Genomic DNA, 19,178 nt, shown 5'->3' with positions numbered 1-19,178 from the left:
GACTTTTGATGTATCCTTGTACCAATAACACACTGCATCAGTTATTAGTTTGAAAATAAGCCTTGATAGCTGATGGTCTGAGTTTGCCAGTTTTATGTTTCTTCAAGATTACCTTGATTATCCTTGACCCTTTGCATGTCTGTATAAATTTTATAATCAGCTTGTTAATTTCCACAAAAGTACACCTGCTGATATTTTTATTGTGTTTAATCTACAGATGAATTTTGGGAGAATTTACCTCTTTATACTACTGAGTTTTTTAAAACCCATGAATATAATATATATCCCTGTAATTATTTAGACCTTTTAATCTTTTCTCCATTATGTTTTGTGGTTTTCAGTATACCAGTTTTGAACAACTTTTTAAAAATAATACCTTTAAATTGTTTTCATTGTATACTTTTTGTTGCTATAGCGTTGTTTTCAGTAGCAAAGAATAGGAACCTTTTCAGCAGGGGGCTGGTTAAATAGGTGTGCTTTCATCTCTACAGTAGAGTTCTCTTCAGCCACTGGAAAGAACGGGTTGGATCCCCGTGTGCACTGTCAGGGAAGGTTATTGAGGGAATGCTATGCAGAGCAATATAAAAATGATGATCGTGTTAGGGGTTTTTTTTTTTTAATTACATGGAAATGTCTATTTCTAAAGTCCTTAGAACAAGGTCTAAAAAAGAGTGACAGCCCATTGGTAAAAATGTATCTACTTGGCAAGAGGAGAGGTTTAGGCAAAGCTGGGATAAAGGAGGATTAACCTTGTCTTCCCAACCCGTGTTCATTGCTTTTATTTTCACAATAAGCCTGGATTACAAGAAAGCAAGAAAAAATGGATTATTATCTACTTAATGCCTGTCTCGCATCGGCCCAGGACCTGGACCACAGTGAGGCCTCCGCAAACTCTGGGGCCCATTTGGCCCCAGGGAGGCTGTAGGTCTGACTCAGGAGTTCTTTTCTTGTTGTTCTGTTACTTTGAAGAGGGTATATTATAAACTAACACAAAACCTGTGCGCTATGGAGCAAAACTCTACTAGATAATGAAAAAAACTGAATTCTCAGCAGGCCAACTTGGACCCATATTAAATCACATATCCTGAGCATAGAAGCAGGTGCCTCAGTCCAGGGTTCCCTTCTCTCTTCTGTGCTGTGGACCCCTGTGTCAGCCTGGCGAAACCCCTACACCCCTTTCTCAGAACTATGTTTTTAAATACATAAAATAAAACATATGCGGTTACAAAGAAAATTAATTCTACTGAATAGTTATCAAAATTTTAAAAAATCAAATCTGTGATATTGTTATATAAGTGCTTCTTCAATATTAAATAACAAGATCTAACAGTGGGTCTCTTAATTACCAGAATTCTGAAGTCATGATAACCATAAACAATATTTGAGCATCTCTGCAAAAAGTCCCTGGAACTGCGGAAATGACTGTGGTTTGTCGCCTATCTTCATAATGGAAGGAAACGCTAAACTTTGTGGAAGTTAGTGGAAGTAAAGATGGGATTTGTTTCCTGTTCAAGTTCATGGGCCGCCACCGAGGTTGAAGACATGCTGGAGAATACTGTGTCCTTGAAAGTTTGGTTTACAAAAGCTGGGGCGCTGGGGATGCAGCAGTAATCCAAGCAGACAAGCCTCCTCCTCAAGGCTTGTGGTCTGGTGGGTGACAATACAAGTTACTGAAGTAAAGCCTATACTTTAGTGAATGGTGTAAATGCCAAGGGGAAGGATTAAATAAAAGGGAGGGGGGAGACATGTGGGTGATGGTTGGGGTGGGGTGTCAATTTTAGATGGGGCAGCAGGGACCCCTCCCTGGGGATGGGGGCAAGACCCCTGTGAGGGGAGCAGAGCAGATGCTTTTTCAGAAGAGAGCTCCAAGGAGAGGTGCGAAGCCTCAGACAGGAGTTCGTGTTCAAGGGATGTATGGTAGTGAGTGCCCTGGAGCTTGGGCAGCTGGAGAGGGAGTGGGGCGTGACCGGTGGCGTGGCTGACTGTGTGTCCTCGTGGCATTGGAAGGGGACCCCTGCGGTGAAGGTGGTCTGCCTTTACTGTTAAAGGGCCCTCTGGCTGCTGTGCTGAAGGAGAGCCGGTACAGGAGGAGAAGCAGCGGGACTGGTTAGGAGGCTCAACCTTGAACAAGGGAAGCGCTGATGCGTCTCAGACCAGGGTGGCAGGAGTGGGATCCATTGAGATTCCTGATATCCGTCTTAACGAGACAAGTTCTAAAGAAATCTGAGAAACAGGGCAATGAGGTTTAAAAAAGTAGGACTGAGTATTCTGGAATGTTTGGAACCTATTGAAACAGTTTTTAAAAACTATCCTTAAAGGAATTTTCTTTTTTCCTTTAAGAAAAATCTAACTTAGGAATGACCCTGGATGAGGCACCCTGTGTATGGGTGTTTTGCGAGCAGCCTTGAGAGGAACGAACCAGGCAGAATGTAGGCCAGGGCTGGGGCAGACCATCCCATCTGGGCCATGGAGGGCCAGACTGGGGCGGGCAGGGACCTGGACCTGCATTGCCTCACCCCAGGCAGGAGTCGAGGGACATGATCTTGACTTCCGTGGCCTGGAGATGCTGAGTAGGGTCCTATGTGACTGCCTCCCCTTCTAAGGTGTGTGGACTCCAAGCGGCCCCTCCCGGGGAGCAGACGGGTGGGAGGGACCCTTGCCCCACACAGGGGCAAGACTGCAAGGAATCCAGTGGTTCCCGTGTGCTGACCTGAGACTTGAGTCCTAGCAGCTTTCTCCAGGAAATACAGTTTCCCCAGAAAACCAAAAACCTTAAGAGTAGTTCTCAATGGAAAGCAATACTGTTTTTTTTTTTTTGATGCTTTGATACAACCACAAGACTTTTTTATAACAATTTATTGAGAAGTAATTCACATACCATACAATTCGCCCATTTAAAATGTACAATTCAGTGGTTTTTAATATATTCACAGATACGAACAACCATCACCCCAGTCAATCTTAGAATGTTTGTATTGTCTCAGGAAGAAACCCCCCCCCCCCATGTCTCTGTAACTGTCATCCCCTAACCCCTCATGTGCCGCAGGTCTAAACAATCACTGATCTACTTTCTGTCTATGTGGATTTGCCTGTTCTGGACATTTCCTATAAATGGAAACATATAGCGTGGTTTTTTGTGACTGGCTTCCTTCACTTAGCATAATGTTTGCAAAGTTCATCCATGTTGTAGCATGTGTCAGCACTTCATTCCCCTTATGGCTGAAGAATATTTCATCGTATGACTATACCAAATTTTAAAAATCCATTCATAATTTACATTGGGTTATTTATACCTTTTGGCTGTTATGAATAATGCTGCCATGAATGTTCACGTGCAAGTTTTTGCATGAATGTATTTTCGTTTCTCTTGGGTGTGTCCCTAGGAGTGGAAATACTGGTAACTCTGTTTTTAACCATTTGAGAAACCTCTGGACTGTTTAAAGTGGCTGCACCATCTCCTGCCAGCGGTTATATGAGGGTTCTTATTTCTCCACATCCTCGTCAACACTTGTGTCTGTCTGACTTTTTCATTATAGCTATCCCAGTGGGTGTGAAGTGGAATCTTATTATGGTTTTGATTTGCAATTCCCTGATGACTGGTGGTGTTGAGTGTCTTTTCATGTGTTTATTGGCCATCTGTGTATTTTCTTTGAAGCAATGTCTATTCACATCGTTTGTGCAATTTTAAATTGAGTCATTTGTCTTATTATTATTTGTAAGTGTAAATGTTCTTTCTATACTCTAGATACAAGTCCCTTATCAGATATATGATTTTCAAGTATTGATAGTTTCTCCCATTCTGTGGGTTGTCTTTTTACTTCCTTGATAGTGTCTTTTGAAGCATAGGTGTTTTTAGTTTTGATGAAGTCTGTTTTATCCATTTTTTTCTTTTGTGACTCATGCTTTTGGTGTCACATCTATTGTGTCTTGTACAGTTGCCAAATTCGTGTCACATTCATTGTCAAATCTGAAGTCATGAAGATACTCCTGTGTTTTCTTCTAAGAGTTTTATAGTTTTAGCTCTTACCTTTAGGCCTTTGCTCCATTTTGACTTAATTTTTGTATATGGTGTGAGGTAAGAGTCCAGTTTCATTCTTTCACTTTGTGGCTCTCCCATTGACCATTTGTTGAAGAGACTATTCTTTTCACATTGAATCATCTTGGCACCCTTGCTGAAAATCAGTTGGCCATAGATATGTAGGATTACTTCTGGACTCTCAATTCTGTTCCATTGATCTGTATGTCTAGCCTATGCCAGCACCATACTGTCTTGATTTCTGTTTCTTTGTAGTAAGTTTTAAAATAGGAAAGTGGGAGTCTTCCAACTTGGTTCTTCTTTTGCAAGATGGTTGGCTGTTTGGGGTCCTGTGCAATCAATACCGTATGAACTTCAGGATCACCTTGTCGGTTTCTGTGAAGAAGCCAGCTGTGATTCTGAAAGGGACTCCATTGAATCTGTAAGTTAATTAAGGAGCATTGTCATCTTAACAGTATTGTCTCCTAGTCCATGGACATGGGATGCTTTCCATTTACTTAGATCTTTTCAAGTTTCTTTCAGGGATAAAGACCTTTCATAAGTCTTTCTGAAGGCATCTCGAGGGCTTCTGGACAGCTGATCTTTTCAGAATGCCTGCTCTACCAACTCCCTGCAAGAGCGGGTGCAGAGTTCAAGGTCTCTACCTTGTCTGTGGCATTGATGCAGACTGAGGTGAACAAACCCGAGGTGTTAGATGGAAGGGAATTGGGTTTGGCTTTTGTTTCGACCTTTAAAGGCCCTCCTGCCTCCTGCAAGTCCCAGCCCTCACCAGCCACCCAGACAGATGGCTTCTCATCACTGCATCTTACTGCTATTTCAGAGGTCCTAGGAGTTCTCATGACTTTGATTTTAACACTGCCTCTTCCTTTGTGCCTGAAACTATTCCTCTCTTTCTTACAGCTGGGGAGTCATTGTATCTTAGCGTCCCCAACCATCCTGGTTTGCACTTTGCGTGTGTGAGGGGGGAGTCGCTTCATTTACCGTGTGCATATCCACACACTCAGCACAACTCATGGAAAAGACCACCCTTCCCCATTGCACCGCAGTGTCACTTTTGTTACAGATCAGATGACCGTGTGCGTGGAGTCTGCTTCTGAACTTTATATCCATTACGTCGTTTGTCTAGTCTCGTTCCAGCACCCCACTGTCTGAATTACTGTGGTGTCATAAGAAATCTTCTTTGCACAGTGTTAGGGACTGAATGTTTGTGTTGCCCCCGCCCAGTTCATATGTTGAAGCCCTAACCCCCAACGTGGTGGTATTTGGAAGAGGGGCCTGAGATTACACTGACTTTATAGATCATTTTAGGGAGAATTGGCATCTTTTCAGTACATAGTTTTCCAATCCATGAATATGGTGTATGCGTCCATTTATTAAGATTTTCAAAAATTTCTCTCCAACAATTTTATGGTTTCCTGTGCAGACATCTTGCATAACTTTGGTAGCTTTCTTTCTAGCTGTTGATATTTTTACAATATTGTAAACTGTATCATTTTAAAAATTCCAATAACTGTCATTGTTATAGAAATATGGTTGTATATTGACCTTGTATTCATCAGTCTTGCTACATTTCACTTATTAAATTAATACTTTTTAAGTTCTTTTAGTTTTTTTATAACACTAACTTTAAAATAATTTTTCTCCCTAATTTGGTCAATAATGGTTTGGTTGCAAACAACAGAAATCCCTTCAAGGAAGTTCAAGTAAAAGTGAAGTTAGTATCAGACCCCAAAAGATGCTGGGAAAGCCAGGAGCCAGGGAGTTGAGCTGGGATTCATGGGAATCTCTCCCTGGGGTCCTGTCTCTCTTGACCCTGTGGCCGCAGGCTCCGCCCCTCCGTGCACCTCTCCAGTCCTGCACTCTCAGAGGGTGGACCCGCTTCCTGGTCTCTGGTCTCCTGCCACTATGTCAGTCTCAACTCTACTTCCACGTGGCCTTGTGACGCCAATACCCGCAGTACATCCGGCCTCAGTGTCCTAGGACAACTGGATTGTCTCCAGACGAGGTGCCCTTTGCCTCCTTACTGGCAGCAAGAGGCAGGGTGGTGAGTCGGTAGCACAGGAGGGTTTTCCCCGGGACCCTGCATGTCTGTTTGGCAGAAAACTTGGAAAGCATGCATGTAACATGAAGCTTTCACCTCCCAAGTATGCCTGCTGTTGCTGTAATTCTAATATTCTTTCCAAATACATATGTCTTTCCTTCTTACCTTCTCGCTACATAGGAATTTACAAATTCGAATTATGTATTACAGTATTATATGCTTGCTTTACTTAATTTTATGTCATTACTATTTACCATTTCATTAAATGTACTTCAAAAACATGATCTTAATAGCTTAATAGAATATACAGTATTCGATTATATGGCTATACCATAATTCAATGAACAATTCCTATTTTTAGAATTTTGGGTTCTTTACAGTTTTTTATTTAAATAAATATTACTATGGTGAGCAGTCTTGCACTTAAAGTCTTGTCTAATCTCTGATCATTTCCTTAAGATTGATTCCTGGAAGTGGAATTGGTGGGTCAAAGAATATGAACATTGTTAAGTCTCTTGATACAGTGTCAAATTTATTTCTAGAAGGGTTGCACTGGTTTGCTCTTCTTTCTACAACTCTTAAGAATGCCCATTTCTCCATCAGGAGGATTGAGTATTAGCTTTTAAGAAAAATCTTTTCTAATTTAATACGTGAAAAAACTTTTTCATCTCACTTTAATTTGATACGCAGTTTTAAGAGAGGGTGAGTATGTTTTCCCAGTTTACTGATCACTTGTACTGACTGTGAATTTGCCCATTTTTCTCCAGAATGTCCATCTACTCTTGCTGATTTGCAAAACCTCATCGCATACTGAGAAGGTGAACCCTTTGTGGCAGGACACTTTCTGTCTCCCCTGGTGTCTGCAGCCCCATGCCAGCCTGGGTCCTGCTGGTCCCACAGTCGTGGAAGAAGGCAGTGAAGAGCTCGGTCCCTTGTAGGAGGGAACGTGTCAGGTGAGTGAGCTGTGGTCCATGGCCACCATCAGCACGGCGGTGGGCGTGGTCTGAGGGGCAGGGTGATGCGTGCTGTGCCGGTGTTTGCTTCTGATCCTTCGTTTCTGTTCTGCCCAGCGCCTCTGACTGTTGTGGTTCGTTCTGACTCTACCACCCAGACCTTCTCCGTTCATCATGTCCTTGTCCTGTCCCCATTGTCATCTGGAATGGTGACAAGCTTTTACTGCGCCCTGGCTGGGTGTTGGCCAAAGGGCTCAGCCCTTGCAGTCCAGTCCCTCTGGCACTGCCTCGGTGGCCCCAGCCTGTCCCTTTCCTGTCCGTGCGCCGGGTGAATGGCTCCCCTGCCTGCACTGCACATGCCACGTGGACCCAAGAGGCACCGGGTACACACAGGCGTCCAGTTTCCCCAGCCATGTGGGTCCACCTGTGGACCATGAGGTGACCTGAGAACAGCAGGGATGAAGCACTCGGGAGCAGCTCTTTGCCGGCCTCCTGTATGTTGCAAAGGCCCCGGGGACATGAGCCTCTGCCCTTGGTTTCGGGTCTGTGAACCGGTGACATTGGTTGTATCCTGAGCTCCAGCTGATACTGGGCCGGACAGACCAGTTTCCATCTCGCAGCCTGTCCAGGTGGCCTGGCTGAGCCAGGCCCCTCGAGCCCTGGGTCACGTGCCCTCCTGACTTGGCTGGGAGGGAGGTATGGTGGTTCTCACTCCATCCAGATGGCCTCGCTCGCTCTTCCTCTCTCTCTCTCTCTCTCATTAATTCTTGAAGGTCTCTGAAGCCTAAATCGGGAAAAAACAGAGGGTTTGGAGACAGGAGACTTTGTTTGGCATCGGGCCCTGGTCCTTCCAGCCTTGTGACCTTGGGCCGGTCACCTGCCCCCTGCAAACTGAAGTGTTGTCACCCGAGAGAGGGGAGCCAGATCCAGCACAGAGCCCCCTGGGTCGGCCAGACAGGATCCTGTGACAGGTGTCCCTCGACCCTCCGGTACCACATGTGAGTGAGGCACGACGCTTATCTGCTATTTGGAAAGGTGTTGGGTATTCTGCTCGCTGAGAAATTGTATTTTAAGAGGTGGTTTCTGAGGAATCTTGAATCACAAGTGATGTTCACTTCTGTGCTGAAGTAGTGACTACCCCGATCTTGTCCGGAGCCCCATCCTTCCGACACACCCACACTAAGTCCCAGATGCTCGGTGGTTCACCGCAGCCTCGACCGGGTGCCCTCGATGTAGAGATAGGAAGGTGAGGAAAGCACGGCCTTGGCTCGTCCTCAGAAAACCCAGAGTCCTTCCAGGGTACAACAGGAGACCCCTGGGAGAACTCCCAGGGCAGGCTGTGCTCAGGAGTGAACGCTTGGGCTCCGACTGGATGACCAAGTGGGACTGGCCGCGTTTTCTCTCCACCCCACATCGTAAGCTCTTGGGGTGTAGGGCATACTCCACGTGGCTCCACGTGGGGTGACATAGAGCAGATCCAGGGCGTGGCGGGTACGAACCAAAACTCACTGCAATCCCAAGAGAACGTGTCTCTGTTGGCCGCCCTCAGCGGATCATGACTGCAGACCTAGAAATCACTGTGGGTTCCGCCGAGGATGTCCCCGGGTTAAGCCTCAGCTGGACTCAGAGCTGACGGGCACCTGCTGCTGTCGTGGGTCCACTTTGCCAGACCCGGGCGGTGGGGAGACCGCGTCTGAGTCTGCACGGGGTCCAGAGCCTATCCGTTTGTCCCCAGGCCGGGGGCTGGGAGCCATGTGCGTGCTGGCTCCCCAGACCCGGACCGGCAGCCCCGCTCCCCGTGAAACCCACAGCCCTATACTGGGGATGACAAATGACCAAAAAATCAATTTGTAATCTGATTGGAGGTTTTTGATTTCCTCTGATGAGTTTAAATTTCATTAAAAGCAACCTTATTCCAACATAAAAGGAATCCTTGAAGGGTAAAGCAGGGGATTGTCTCACCGAGTATAAAGCATCCCGACTCCTTTGTGTGATTTATTCATCGCGTTAATTGTGAGGGCCAACCCAGGGTGTCCGTTGGCAGCTGTGCCGTTATCAGGGCCTGGGATCGGCCGGGCGGGCTCAGAGCACAAGGACTCACATTCAAAACTCGCTCTCTGGCATATTGACACTTGAGTTATCAACAACTCTTATTATCTGCTGGGAGGGAGCTGGCAGCTCCTGGGGACAGAAGGAGCCACAAATCCCGCCGCAGCCGCCCCTTTGCATTCTCTTAATTGTGTGTATTCTCTGGAAAAAGTGATCATCGCAGCCTCTTGTCTTGATGAGAAATTGACATTTTCTGAGGACTTCTCTGGGTGCCGGGCGGGGAGATAAGGCCGGGGCTGTTTTGGGGGAGGGCGGGCGCCCCTCCTTTCGGACGCCTCTTTATTGCCCCCGTTGACCCGCTTGATGAGTATGGATTTCATGAGGTCTTTTTCAGCATTTGAACTATAAAAGGTTCAGAATGACACCACCCCTTATAGACAAAAGATAACCTTGCCCTTTGAATATATCGATTCTTTATTAACTAGGCTGTTTAATGCAATGAAATGAGGCATTAGATTGAAGCCCATTTCAAGTGCTTTGAATAATCTTTAAAAGCTTGGAAGACCCTGGAAGGTGGCCTGACAGTAATTGGCACACATTTGGCGAGAATGCAGTTCTCAGTTCGGATTCAAAACACAAACATAAAATACTTTCCCTCCCCGCTGGTCACAGGGCCCAGGCGAGCAGCTCAGAGCAGCAGCCCCTGCCACGCCCCTGAGCAGGCATCGCTGGCACCAGCTCAGAGTGGGGAAGGAGGTGAGGTTGGTGCCCAGCACGCAGGGGAATTGGGGGGGGAGGGGCTGGCTGCAGCCTTGTACCCCATGAGCCTCTTTCTTCGCTGTCTCTTTAAGGCTGAAACGAGAATGCAGTCAGAGAAACCTGATTGTCATTGACAGGAGAAAAAGGTATTCACAAGTTTCTTTATGTTTTGGATAATCATTCCCTGTTTTGCTCGGCAGAACAAGTAATTAAGATGACATTTGTGAGTACTAATTTGGATCACACTTATGTGTATGTGTTGGAGAGCTGCAAGCCAAAACATGCAAAACCAGCCTTTCATTGAGGAGCAAATGAAAACTACAGAATGAAACGGAGTGGTGCTGCTGAAAAGGCACAGGAGCTGAGCACAGCTGCAAAAATCAGAGCCCCGGTGCTGACGGCGCATCTCATTAGAGCCCTGCCGTTGGCCACACCTCCGTGCGGCCCAGGGGCCGGCGCAGTGCATGGGGCCTGTCACACCACGGCCGTGGACCTGCCGTTGGCGACGGTGTCCCTCAGGTCAGGGTTCAGTGGCACTGGTGTCCGGAGCCCTGGTTCCTGCCCGTCCAACCGGAGCTTTCTGAGCTGGATCTTGTCCCGGTGGAGCACGGTGACAGGGACAGAGGAGCACATGTCTGGAGTAGCCAGAATGCTTGCCCTCTACCTGCCAGTCCTCCAGTTCAGAGGCAGGGGCTGAGGCAGGAGGGCCTGGAGCAGGGGTGGGGGTGACCAAGCCCCCAGCGAGTCTCGAGACTGTCTATGGGCCACAGTGCTGCTGTGGCCCCCAGGTCTGACCCACAGTCGTGTTCCCATGTGCCGGCGGGCGTGCAACACACGTACAGGTGGCCCCTCTGGGGACCAGAGGCATCTGAGTAACTACAAGGAACTCTCCGTGCGGCTTAGATGAGCGTTTGAGGGCAGATAACCTTGGAGAAGGTTCTTCTATGAACCATTTTCATCCTGGCCAAGAGAGCTCTGGGAGTGCAGATCAACCCCACCCACCCGGCCAATGTAACTGTTGCGTGTTGAGCAAAGCCATTTTAATAATCAAAACAGATCAAATTACCCAAAGTGAAATTCACAGACAAGAAATACTTTAATTAAATATTGTGTAAAATGAACATTTTTATACAGTTAAATATCTGAAAAAATGTACAGATAAAACAATCTTATTGTAGGGTTTTTAACAGTAAAATCTACCATTTAGTGGAGCGCTCAGTTTTGAGACGATGAAGCCATGAGGGCGACTAATTAATCTAAAACACAAACCAAGTGCAGGGACAAGGAGACTTGCGAATGTCCTTAACGTGTACACGTGAGCTCATTTTTAGGTCAAACCCTTACTTATACAAAATAAAACGGAGGCAACAGAGTTCCAGAGTGACTCCTCAGGCTGGTCGCAGGGCCAGAGTGTGACCCGCTAACCCCTGGGGACGTTCTGATCCTTTGATTTAGTCCCTTGAATGGACACTTTCTTAAGTCCTGCATTGTTTTGTTTTGGTTTCTGTCGAGAAAAATTCTTAAAGTCCCTCCTTTTTGTTTTAGATTTGATTTCTGCTGCAGTTTGCAAACCGTTTGCTGTGCTGTGTCTGCAAAGGGAAAAAAGAAACGACCCTCTTGGTCTCACGGCAGGTTTGGCACTAACAGGTACAGTGTCTGAAGGAGGTCATTATCCAGTTTAAAAAGTACAGACAGTGCTGCTGGGTTCTGACCACAAAAAACGTATTGTTAAAAAGGAATTTTAAACGAGGGGTGATTGTGGGTCCCCTGAAACCTCTCTGAGTCGGAGGTGGGCTTGGGAGGACACAGGACACAGCAGAACCAGATGCAGAAAGGAGCGACACAGGGGTCTCCGGGCGTGTGCGTGTGCGTGTTTTACACCGTAAATCTCCAAATGAAATACTGATTAACAATTGTGGGGTAAGCCTGTGATCAAACAGCACAAAGGTTCTTTAAAGAAGTCCACTTTTAAGGCATCAGAGAAGTTAATGTGGCAAACATTTTCATTAAAACATCAGAAGTAAATTTTATTTTAAACTTTAGGCCTCTGAATTTTTCCAGTAAACACAGTTCAGCTATGTGGCAAAGTCATGGGTGGCAGCTGAAATGACTTTTTACATTCTACCAAAAAAAAAAAACAGAAGGAGGACACAGCCCCAACGGTGTCGCCTCTTCGTGGCCGCTCCACATGCACGGAATCTACGAGGGTTTGTCACAGCGGGTGGCACCGTTTTGTTGTGACTATACAACGAACTTTTTTTTCTTCAAAAGTATTTGTTCAGATAACTTAAAAATAATATAAAAATAAACAATGAATTTGACTTTTCCTCAAAAAAAAAAAACAAAAAAAGGACGGAAAGTCTAAACAAACAATAGCAAATTTTGGAAGTACAAATGAAATGCAAGGATGTTGGTTCACTGAACGAAACAGATCAAACAGTTCTTGGCTTTAATGCTCTTCCCCAGCATCACAACACCAGGCCATGATCAAAAACCAACGCAGACAAGAAAAAGGAACCGAAAATGGTGGGAAAAGCAGTGTACAAAATTTCAAAGATAAATACAATATTTATAATTGATATGTTACAAAATAAAGTCCCTTAGCAACAGCAAGTGTTCATGGAAAAGTAAGTAAGTGTTGAATGGAGACCATTTTATTCCTTATAAGACGCATAAGGAATAAAACTCATTTTTTTCCCCTAAATATTTAAGTGGATCTGAAAAAAATTCAAGACAAGTGTATAAATATTTAGCTACAACTTTGGCAAAATCACAAAAGTCTACAATTTTATAACCACATACAAAACACATCAGGGAAGAAGGATCTAGAAGTCAAAAGGACAATTTCTGGTACAAGAAACATGGACCTCACAGTAGCCTAAGAATGCAATAGTATACAGTGCTAGCAAAAGTTGAAAAAAATGTCGCAGATCACACTTGCTTAACAGGAAGCTCTAGCAGTGGGAGAATATTTTAACCAACAGACAGTAGCATTTTTTTTTTCCTCTGTCAGTGTGCTTGTTGAAGGCAAGAGAATTCAATATCAAAGTTACAATTTCTAACTACAATAAGTTACAAAGTTCCGTTTCATTAAGATGAAGTTAAGCAACGATAAACCCTCCCTCCCCCCCCTGCCACCCCAATTCTCCTACTCATATAGTCTTCCTTTCTTCCAGTTCGATGGCTCAGACCTCCTTGGCCCCCTTTTGTCACCACAAAAAAATATTTCACATTATAGAGATACACAACCATTGTGAATCTAAGTATGAGTACAGAAAAATGTTTGGAGGCGTTTTTCATCAGTGTTTCATGATCATCAAAATGGTGCATTCACAAAGTTTCTCCCAACACATAGCAAGTACTAGACAGAGCCAAGACGGAGTCAGAAACTTTATACAAAATAGGCATCGCTTTGTTCTCCTTATTCTTCAGGACTGAGAAATGTGAAAATATGAGAAAAGTTCAGTCAATAAAATGGAATTGTTCATGAAGAAGTACGTCGTTTGTGTGTTGATTCTTAATAGTTTAAATAAAATCTTTAAACAAAGTCTTTTGTAGCATTTCAACCGCTGCTGATGTACTGAAGACACGGTCTCCATCAGCACCTCTTATGTACTAACGTGTCCCCTGAAGTCCGTCCTTGGATGCTGGGCGCGGCGGGAGGTAACAAGCGCCCCTCACATTGGCGGGACTACCAGCCCAGACATAGCTGAAAGAGAGAGGGGGCAGGTCAGGGGCGCCTCTCACCGGGGTGGGGGGCTGGGGGGGGGGCCTCCCTGGGCTTCGGTCGGCAGTGACAGTGGGTCTGCACAATCGCCATTAACCAGCCGTGGGCTCGGTTAAGGCACCTACTTCAGGGGGTGTGGGGTGCTCGTGGGGGACAGGTCCCCGGGGTCCTCGCCTCAACGACCTCACGTGGCAAAGGGAAAGGCTCTGGCCTTTCCGGGTGTGAAAGGGCCGCTGCCCACACACGTCAGTGGCTGGCTTATAGCAGACGGAGGCCCAGACCCCCCCCAGGAGGCCACCTCCGTCGACAGATGCCGAACCAACCCGGTCACTTCTGTGACGCCAGCCGAGGCCAGCTCTCGGGCTGCTGGGACCCGGGCACAGCTCTCGCTCCCTAAGTCAGTCAAACTGGACACACCTCGGGTTCCCCTCTGCTCTCAGCCCCTGCCTTGGACCTTCCGCTGATCGTTCTGTATCGTAATGGTGAGTCGCGGACCTGCCAAGATCAAAGCCACTCACAGCCCACCTGGTTGCAATCTCAGGGCCAAGGGCCCTCAAGAGACACAAGTCACGGCTCCACCGTAGGGAGCGCGTCCTTCCTCTTCTTGGAGGGAAAGAGAAACTTGGGCCAAGATGCCAAGTGCAGCAGGTGCTTCCCAGTGAACTCTGGGTACAGATGTCATCTAAAATCTTGTAACTTTAGTGTTGTTCAATTTTTGTCAGAGTGATCATTCTCATTAACTTATGTATAACATATTAATACGTCTGTTCACGTAGTGATGGGAGCTTCAATTTCTCAGTTCATTAATTTCAGCGCTATTAATTTATCTCCGACTCACCGTTACAACTTTATGGTTTGGAAGAGCTGTGTGTGTGCACACGGCTTACGTGGCGCCACCTCTCGATGGGCCCTGGCACCGGGTGGACGGCGGGCGGGGCCGTGGCACCCGGCCACCCGCCTCTTAAGCGCCTGTGGTCTGGTGACCGCTGCTGGCTTGCAGGCCAGTCGGCGGCCCTTCGGGGCTGGGCGTCCCTCTCACGCTAACAGGTGGTGTGCAGACAATTATTTCAAATCACTGATACCTTTCCAGTTCCTTTTTTGAGCATTAGTTCATCAAAGTGAAATATGCCACCGACTTCACAAAAGGGCCAGTTTGTCTTCTCCACGGTAGCGTCCTCAGCACCCAGCAGAGAGCCTGGCACATAGTAGGCGCTCAGTAAATACTGGTTGAATGGATTCATTTTTTTAAAGGAGTAACTGGATTTGGTTTTCACCGGGAGGAGCATATACCAAAGGTGGTGTCTGAAAGAGGCCAGATGACGGCCACTTAATTAATTTCAGAGCCTGTGGGCCTCAGTCAGTCACCGAGAGCCACGTGCAAGCTCACGGGGCCTAGGGGCCCTCACGCAGCCCCGCCTGCCACTCGCACCACCGGCCACTGCCCAGAGGGCCCCAGCACTGGGCGGGCGCTGGGTGCCCACTCCGCGCGGCCCCATCTGTGGGCAGCTGTGCCAGGCGGGGCCTCCCGCTGCCCTTGGGCGGGACCTTCTCCCTCTCGCGTCTCTGAAGGAAATCTCCTGGAAAACCAACTCCCGTGCAGCACTGGTGCACGCACGGCCCCGGGTCTAGGTGCACGCGCCCTTCCGAGGACAACGCAGCCTCGTGTGCCCCGTGGTCCGTTAGACCAGGTTGCGAATAAAGGCTCAGGCTCGGGACAGTGAGAACGGGCCAGTTTCGAGGTGGGCGCTGCAGGCGGCACCATGACCCACCACCCCAGGCCTGAGGCTGTCCCACTGCCTTGTGAGTCAGGGGAGCGACAGGCTTGCACCTGCCCACGCTCTGGGCTGAACGGGACGCAACCTGGGCCCCGCTGCCTTCACCACGGCCCGTTTTCCTTCCCTTGCAGGTTCCACTCCCTGCAGGTATGGGCCGCTTTACCGTGAGGCCACTTAAGTCACGTTGGAAGGATGAGGAAACGGGTTTCATCCACCAAGAGGAAGAATCCGGTTGTGGGGACTGAACGAGGGGGGGGTCGTTTCCGGGAGCACCGGGTTGGGGGGTGGGTGTCGCACTGCGGCAGACGAAGGAGAACATGCAACAGCCAGGGCCGCCCTGCCGGCAGCCCGCGGGTGGGCCCGGGGGAAGGTCGGAGTTCCCGTCCCCCAGGGAGAGCCCCTCACTCCAGCCCTGCGGCCCAGCCTGGCCTGCCCCGGGGCCCTCCGGGCGCTCCCAGGCCACGGCCTCAGGCCAGCGCGCACCCTCACCTTGCAGTCCGTTCCCGTTGGCGCTGGTGCAGGAAGGAGGAGGGGAGGCTTGGGGCCGGACCACGGGCGCGAAGGCGCTCTTTTGTTTCACTGCAGAGATGACATTGGCAGGTGAGAATGAGAAAATGCCGTGTGTACTGCTACAGTTTGAAGGGAGGGTGACCGAAGAGGCTGCCATGGTAGGGCTGGACGGCACTACTGCAACAAAGCAAACATGGTCAGGACGCGCGACGCCGGGCACGGCCACACGACAGAGAGCTCCAGGGCCTCGCCTGGAGCGTCGGGCCAACAGAGCAAGCACGAGATGTTTCTGGCTTGGCCACTCTCTGGATAACAGGCAAACTCTCGCGTTGGACTTTTCGTTTCCAATTGGGCGGCCCCATTTGGTGCCGATTTTGTTTGGGTTTCCAATGTGACCGCGTGGGGCCCGTTTTAGGTCAATTTACTGTCGTCACGTGGACGCCCAGCCTCCAGAGCCACCCTTCCTTTTGTCCAGTAGCTCACACCACAGAACATCCAGGCAACGCACACATTTGACTTCGCAGCGAATATGAATCTGTGTGATGACGGGTGACAAAAACAGACACTTACTGCCGTAGGGAGAGTTAGCGGAGGAGCCATTAAGGAATCCAGGCGAGCCCGGGACCCCTAGACTGGCCACGGCGCCACTTCCATATCCGTTCATGCTAGTGCTGACTGTGCTGTAATTGGACTGCTGGGGAGGGCTGCTGGGGACGTATCCTCGCGGGGACACGCTGCTTGTATTGCGACTGTAGCCGACTGTTAAAATCCCCCCCGGCCAAAAATAACATGATTATCAGGGAGAGACACTTGGGGGGGGGGGTTTCCCCGCAAACCGCTATCATCTATTGAACGCTTTTAATTGACCGTATGCTTTCCTCCAGCCCCAGCGCCTCTCGCCAGCTCAAATAACCTTGTCACGCCAGCCCTGCTCGAGCATCCTCGCCGAGCCCCGTCCTGTCTCCGGCGGCCTCGGCAGCCGGCCCAGGCGCACTTCGATCTAACCGTCAGCGGCTTTCACGTGCCTCTTTAGAAGCAATTATCAACGGCGCGATTCCTGGGCCGTCCCCCCGCGCTAGGTGAGCTTTCGGCCTCTGCAGACCTTCAAATGCCACGGCTGACAAGGAGAGCTGTTTGTGGCCGTAAGTCCCCAGGAAAGGCTGTTCTGGGGCCTTCATGTCTACGGCTGCTATTTCTGTCGGCGTGGGGAGGGGAAGCAGGAGCCTCGCTCCCGCCGTGGGGTGAGGGTGAGCGGAAGCCGAGCGGCGTACAGGGAGGCGTTTTCTGAGATCACGGCCTGCACGGGCTTTAGAGCGGCCGGAAAAGGATAAGGTGCGGGCGGGGAGCCAGCGCTTCTCTCCGTTTGCTCCTTCCAGTCTCAGAAACCAAGTCCCACCCCCGACCCCTGTGCAGCGCATCCAGGAAGGGTCCGCGGCTCCCTACGTCACAGCTCTCCTAGGGCTTATCCCAGCCTTTCCAGGAAAGCAAAGCCCCTTAGGAATCAGTTCAAGGCATCGGCTAGCAAATACCAGCAAAGCCGCGTGGCAGCCACTGTGGCCGCTGCCTCAGCTTCCTGGGTTCTCTGAGCATGCTCTGCCCGAGGGCCTCTCCGAACAAAGCTGCAGAGCCCGGGGCGCTGCCCACGTCCCCGCCGGCCTCAGGGCACAGTCAGCCGCAGCAGCTAAGTCCCACCATCCCAGCTGGGCGTCTGGGGAAGGGGCGGCCCGCGCGGCGTACCTTGGTCGTTGGCTTGTGACGTCTCCGACACGTTGACGGCTAGCTGGCTGCTGAAGGAGTTCACACCCATCATGCCCGTGTGTGCGGGGGTGTTGCCCAGGGTGGGGATCTGGTTGTGATTGCGAGGGACGCTGTACAACGCCTCGGCGATGTCAGCCGCCCGCTTCAGGATGATCTCCTGGGGCGGAGGCGGCCGTCACACCCAGGCCAGGCCAGCCCCCTGCCCCCAGCCCACAGACCCCCCCGGGGGCACAGTCCCAGCGCCCTCCACCTGGCCCTGCTGGGCAACCCGTAGGGGCACCCCACCGTCGCTTGGTCCAGACTGTGACAGAACGTATTTTTTAACGGGAAAAGAACCTCCCTCAGGAGAACACTTTAATACCCCATCTGTTCCTCCTGCACCCACGGCGCAAAGGCCCCTGAGGGATGCACGGGGCCAGGGCAGCACGGAAGGCACTGGGTTTGGGGTCAGAGGCACGGGGCCACGTCCAGAGGGAAGTCCCCCCGAGTCTCTGTTCCCCAGGGACCCCCGAGCCCCAGCAGCCCCAGTCTGCCCACCACTGAATCCACTGGACGGGCCGTGACACGGTTCTTCCTGGAGAAAGCCCCTCTGCTTTGCATTGCCGGCACTGACTGGTAATTTTCTACTCGAATACGCAGTGGGAGGGCACGAACGGGCGGACAGAGGCTCCCCCCATGGGACGCTCGGGAGGCCACGTGTGCCCAGGAAGCCCACGCTGGACCCAGGCCAGCTGGCCATCCAAGGTCGTGGTCACCCTGGCGGGGGTGGGGGTGGGGGGGCGGTGAGTCAAGCTGCCATCGCCTACCTGGTTGTTATGGGGCATCCCGTACAAGGCTTCCACGAGGTCGGCCGCCCTCTTAAGTAACACTTCCTGGAGGAAAAGCAGAGGAGGGATTTCACGGGAGGAGCCAGAGAGGCTCCTCTTGCGAGAAGGATCCGCAAACTCAGTTACATCTGCAGCGAGGACAGAACCCACCCAATCCCTCCCACCTGACTGACCCCGCGCGGAAAGAAGGCACGTCTGTGGCGACGATGGTGCCCGTGGTTTTCAGCACCGACTCCTCGTCCCTCGTCCGGACAGGCCAGTGGGAGGCAAGCGTGAGGAAGCCCAGCCCAGGCGCACACACACACACAGACACACAGACACACACACACACACAGACACACACACACAGACACACACACACACACACACACACACACACACACACACACACACACACACACACACACACACACACACACACACACACACACACACACACACACACACACACACACACACACACACACGGCGGAGATATGAAAGGCCCAGGCTCCACGTTCGCCTGTTAATTCCTAGCACTTTAGTGGGGAAGAACAATAAGTAATTTTCCATATCTTAATTAAACTGGCAGAGTCCTTAAAGACAACATCTCACCCCTAATTCACGCCCCAAATTTGCAAGTGAGTTCAGTGCTTATTCCTCTTTATTTTGAACAATAAAGTGAATTGACTTGGGTTAATCTAGTTCTTTCGTAATGACATTAAGAAATTTTTCAATTAACCTCTTTGCGCGCTGTAAAGGAC

At 49.5% G+C, this 19,178-nt stretch overlaps 2 protein-coding genes and 1 long non-coding RNA gene across 5 annotated transcripts in view; 2 read left to right on the top strand and 1 right to left on the bottom strand.

The window, feature by feature from the left end:
* The window catches only part of MGMT (O-6-methylguanine-DNA methyltransferase), a 344,140-nt gene extending 331,972 nt beyond the window's left edge, over positions 1–12,168 (top strand). Inside the window, exons 7-11 of one of the 2 annotated variants that reach the window (XR_011246747.1) lie at positions 6,845–7,030; positions 7,804–8,028; positions 9,752–9,840; positions 9,931–9,984; positions 11,384–12,168. The gene's annotated coding sequence lies outside the window, so the exon portion shown is untranslated. Of the gene's footprint in view, positions 1–6,844; positions 7,031–7,147; positions 7,431–7,803; positions 8,029–9,751; positions 9,841–9,930; positions 9,985–11,383 lie in introns of those variants that run through there. The other variant, XR_011246748.1, reaches the window with a different exon arrangement.
* A 1,053-nt stretch (positions 12,169–13,221) lies between these two features.
* Positions 13,222–19,178, bottom strand: part of EBF3 (EBF transcription factor 3) — a 115,284-nt gene continuing 109,327 nt past the window's right edge. The window contains exons 12-17 of one of the 2 annotated variants that reach the window (XM_060033839.1): positions 18,415–18,480; positions 17,588–17,765; positions 16,421–16,609; positions 15,830–16,027; positions 14,648–14,760; positions 13,222–13,547 (exon numbers count right to left, since the gene is read on the bottom strand). In XM_060033839.1, coding sequence (XP_059889822.1) covers positions 13,530–13,547; positions 14,648–14,760; positions 15,830–16,027; positions 16,421–16,609; positions 17,588–17,765; positions 18,415–18,480 — 762 coding nt within the window. In that variant the 3' untranslated portion in view covers positions 13,222–13,529. The remainder of the gene's footprint in view (positions 13,548–14,647; positions 14,761–15,829; positions 16,028–16,420; positions 16,610–17,587; positions 17,766–18,414; positions 18,481–19,178) is intronic. The other variant, XM_060033840.1, reaches the window with a different exon arrangement.
* LOC132439522 (uncharacterized) lies at positions 16,777–18,579 on the top strand. The gene is made up of 3 exons (XR_009522381.1): positions 16,777–16,992; positions 18,111–18,223; positions 18,570–18,579. It is a non-coding gene; the product is annotated as an uncharacterized lncRNA (long non-coding RNA).

The sequence above is a fragment of the Delphinus delphis genome, chromosome 16, assembly GCF_949987515.2.
Source record: "Delphinus delphis chromosome 16, mDelDel1.2, whole genome shotgun sequence".
NCBI classification, from domain to species: domain Eukaryota; kingdom Metazoa; phylum Chordata; class Mammalia; order Artiodactyla; family Delphinidae; genus Delphinus; species Delphinus delphis.
The sequence above is the reverse complement of the archived record's forward strand: the minus strand, read 5'-3'. Positions and strand labels throughout refer to the sequence as shown.